This window comes from Macrobrachium rosenbergii, chromosome 52 (genome assembly GCF_040412425.1).
Source record: "Macrobrachium rosenbergii isolate ZJJX-2024 chromosome 52, ASM4041242v1, whole genome shotgun sequence".
NCBI classification, from domain to species: domain Eukaryota; kingdom Metazoa; phylum Arthropoda; class Malacostraca; order Decapoda; family Palaemonidae; genus Macrobrachium; species Macrobrachium rosenbergii.
In genome coordinates this window covers 36,860,093-36,864,373 of record NC_089792.1, presented here as the reverse complement: position 1 = coordinate 36,864,373, position 4,281 = coordinate 36,860,093, and the positions used below count along the sequence as shown (strand labels likewise).

At 36.2% G+C, this 4,281-nt stretch overlaps 1 protein-coding gene across 1 annotated transcript in view; it reads right to left on the bottom strand.

Moving 5' to 3' along the window:
- Window positions 1-417: 417 nt before the first annotated feature.
- LOC136833808 (beta-1,3-galactosyltransferase 1-like) overlaps window positions 418-4,281 on the bottom strand; it is a 6,064-nt gene continuing 2,200 nt past the window's right edge. The window contains exon 2 of the mRNA XM_067096084.1: window positions 418-1,904. Coding sequence (XP_066952185.1) covers window positions 1,344-1,904 — 561 coding nt within the window. The 3' untranslated portion in view covers window positions 418-1,343. The remainder of the gene's footprint in view (window positions 1,905-4,281) is intronic.

Genomic DNA, 4,281 nt, shown 5'->3' with positions numbered 1-4,281 from the left:
TCATGTTATTAGCTCGTATCTCCTCAAATTTTGATGGTTTTATGCCAAAACAGAGCATTCTACAAAGATTTTTGTAAACCGCTTCATCTTCATATGTGGAAAAATGTTATATGGAAACTACACAAAAACAGCATTAAAATAGGTTTGACCAGTTTTTTTAAGGCTATCATACATTTTCTATATCTAGGGAGCCTACTCGTTCCAAAAATAATAGTAATCCTTTGACCCTAATTTGATACCGAAAAACTGGGTGGCTCATGGGCTAGTATATGAAGTCGAAGTTATCGTGGTCAAAATCCAGAGAAGCTCGGAATATTCATAATAAAATACATATCCACTAAGTATGTCAAGCATGAGACCATAGAATTGTTTAGTATTTCATTTCAGGTGCCTCAGGGATTAATTTAAACGAAAGGATTAGTTTTCCATTTTTAATAAAAAAAAATAATACTTTCCTTTAAATTATACATGAATCATAAGGGACACGATTTCGCCAAGTCGAAAATTACGGACAGTTTGAGAGGAAATTAGAAAAATACTTTCCACAAATAAGATGTCAGCTGCTGTCGAAACTTTAAACCACATTTGCTGAGCTTATAAACCTCATGACGATAATCTCTTTAGAAAAGAAACTCATTTGTAACAATCCGTACACCTTGGTCCAGTTTTGTAACGTTACTAAATCCCATCTCTCCTGGTTGCTGGTTACTTTAGATTAAGTCGGCCTTCTGCTAGCACGGGTCCTTTCTTAAATGTGGTGAGGTGATAAAGGGAAGAAGAAGCGTGGCGTGGACTCCTCCATTTTTCTGACTCAGTTCTTCTGATTATGAGTCTGAAACTTGGCTGATATGCTACCATCACTTTCTTTCCAGTTCCGACACAAGGTTCTTTGAGGACATCTTATCAGGTTTAAGAAAATTTTATGTGTTTTTAAAAATATACACACAAAAGGAATTAAAACAATGAATATACTTCAGTTAGAAATAAACCACTGACAACATTAGTGTTTGTACATATACAGCAACATTGTAATGCAGTTGTGAAGTATCAGAGACATTTAATGATGAAGGACATTCTGAGGAAAGCTCATTTACGTCTTTGTCACCAGTTGTCCAGAAATATGAAGAGAATAACAACTTGAAAGAAGAAGGAAATTAATAATAATAATAATAATAAAATAATAATAAAATTTTACATAGTGGAGTTCATGACTGAAATTAAGGGGATTTTGACAATACAGTATGCCATCCTAGCTACCGCCAATATCGTCACTGTCCATGGCTTACTATTTTCGAACAAGACATCAACAGTTTGCCTAAATATTTTTGAGTGATTTGTCAAGATTATACTATTGTTGCATTTGCTCTTAGTTTTTTGTGATATTCAACCACCTTATTCCAAACCTCGAGTCGACTCTGATGCAGGAAGAACCAGGCAACTTTTTTTCCAATGTCGTCCAGCTGTGGTTTTGGATGTCCGTAAAAATCCTGGAATGGGTGTCTCTCAATGCCAGCCTTGATCGCCAGAAGTCCTGTGAGGTAAGCGTCGTCTACCCACAGGAAAGGGACTGTTTTAGATGCCTCCAACAAAAGGGGTAGCTTCTTTGTCTGCAGGAACCATAGTCCTCCGGAGCAATAAAGGGGATAGTCCCTCCTAGGATACTGCTCATAGCTGACATACCACCTTCCAGATCTCAGTGCTGGACCATACATATGGCTGCAGATAAACCTTTCCTTGATATCTTCACTCAAATCCTTTATCTTCTGCCAATACAGGAAGATGTCTAGGTGGACATCATCATCCGAGTGCATCATCCACTTTACGTGGGAGCAGTGTTTGTTTATCCAGTGCAAGGCAGCAAGGCCCTTGTAGGAGAGCAGACGGTAATGGTCAGCATAATCACCCTGGAAACCAAAATAAATGATCCTAATAAGTTGAATTTGATCACTTGATTAGCAGTAATAAATGAAATACAAACATTTCCTGTTTATTACTTGAGAAATCATAATTTTCTTCAAGAAGAAAGGGAAATAAGAAACAATACCGGATCTAAACCATTGCAGTAAATACCACATAGAAGAGAGCAGTAGAATTATGTTAGACCACATCTTTCATGCTTGGATGGTTTGTAAGAAAAATAAATGAGTATAATCAAATAGAAAAGTAGATAGATATAACTTATTGTTATCAAATTCATGAGTAAATAATATTCTTTTCCAAATTTCAGGCTCCTTGGACAAAACCCTTAGGCAAAAAATAGCTTTGTCTAAGCCTCTGGATCCCCAACATAAATTTCCATCCTGCTAATGTTTGCCGTTGAGCATTTATTTCCTAACCGGTAAAAAGACTAGTTCTTTTGTACCTCACTTCAACTCACATTTGAGATGCTTATTTCACATTAAAATCTAACTATTTGTCAGAGGAGAGAAAGCTTTGACATGATCAAGAGTTATTACAAAAGGTTTTCTGAAGTCAATAAAACATGAGGTATATAGGAAATTTCCAGTTGTCCTTGACTTGCAGAAACCTAAATGATGGTTTGGAAAGTGAAAGGCCAGATTTAAGGTCGTTGTAAAAGAGTAAGAATTAAATCTTAAGCAATTTGAACAGTTACATAAACAGGGCAGTGGTTTATAGGATCAGTGCAGAGCCTTTCTTTGAGACAGGTAGAACTTTATGCTTCCAAGAGGAGGGTAAGTGGATGATATAACTGTTATTCAAAGAAGTCAACAAACCACACCACCCACCCATTTGAAAATTCCTGCAGGAACTGAGCTGGAATGTAATCTGGACCAGGTACACTGCTTATTTTCATGGACATAAGAGAATAATTGGCTTTACAAGCAAAGAAGAAAGGGGAGGGAATAGAATTAGAAACAGGTAAAGTGAGAGGAGTGGGAGTTGCTAAAAGAAGATTTTACAGAGAAATCTTGTGGTTTTTATATGCTTTTATTTAACTTTACTTCTGCGTCTGCCTGTTTGGGTCAAAACCTGTTCCCTTCGTCTGATGGACTTGAAATTTTTCATGGTTACTCAATCCCAGTGACAATACAACCTTACATGATCAGTAGGTCAGCAGTGACCTCTAGTGACCCTACAGTGACCTCTCCCAGTATCTCAGGATTTATATGAAAATCTTCGGATTTTTCATACCTTCTTTGACTAGGTAGACTAAGTTAATAACTCTACGGATTTTTCAAACATTCTTCGGCTCGTTAGGATATCACGTTCAGTTTCGTTAGTTACAGTCATAAATCGGTTACAATTTCTGTCAAAACTAAAAAGTATAAAATAAATATTAAAAAAAATTTCAAGACTTTTATTAAAAAGCACTAAAAAGTAAAAAAAATAATTTTTGGAGACACACCAAGATTCTCTTACAATTAATCTTGTCTACAGAAATAAAAGCGTGGGCCCCAAACATGGAAGGAAATGCTACAAGAAAAGAAATATATTTTTTATTTCTTGTAGCATTTCCTTCCATGTTTGGCGACCATGCTTTTATTTTTGTAGACATGATTAATTGTAAGAAAATCCTGGTGTCTCAAAAAATTATTCTTTACTTTTTAGTGCATTCTAATAAAAGTGTTTTGAAGCTTTTTTGAAAACATTTTTTTCTTTCACTAGGAGAGCAAGCTGTATTTCCACTAGGATGGAAAAGATAATGAAAGCTGCTTTCAAGAAGTTAACTAAAGAGGATTAGATCTTCTTTAGTAGGAAACGAGACGTGTGTACACGATTCCCTCAAGGAATATCACAATGGTGTACTTTGAAGAAAGGAAATCCAGCCACCTAAGGGGATATGAAAGAAGAATGCACTGCATCAGGAGAGCCTAGAAGCAACATGCTTCACTCTCTAAGAGGCTGGATCGTGAGGGGAAGGAGCAGCCCAATGAACAGTTAAGAGAGAAAGCTTTAATAGCTTCTAGGGTTTATGCCTCCAATAAACAAAGCTGTGGCCTCAAACACATAAGGTGTCACAAGGTTACACTAGAACAAAACTCTTCAGTCAAAAGCCAAGTAGAAATGTTCGTATGCCAGATTACACGAGGTCCTCAAAGTACCATAGAGTGCACTGTGTGAAGGATATTTCTATAAATTCAAAATTTGGAGTAGCAGAGATTAAAGAAGTGTTAGAACACTACAGGGTAAAGATATTTTGTAGAAGTAATTCGATGGAGTTAAGGTAGATAAAAGAACATAGCTACTGAATGTTCTGTCATTACTCTCAGGGACATGTGTCATGTCTTCGGTAATTTACTATATCTCATTAGTATCAGA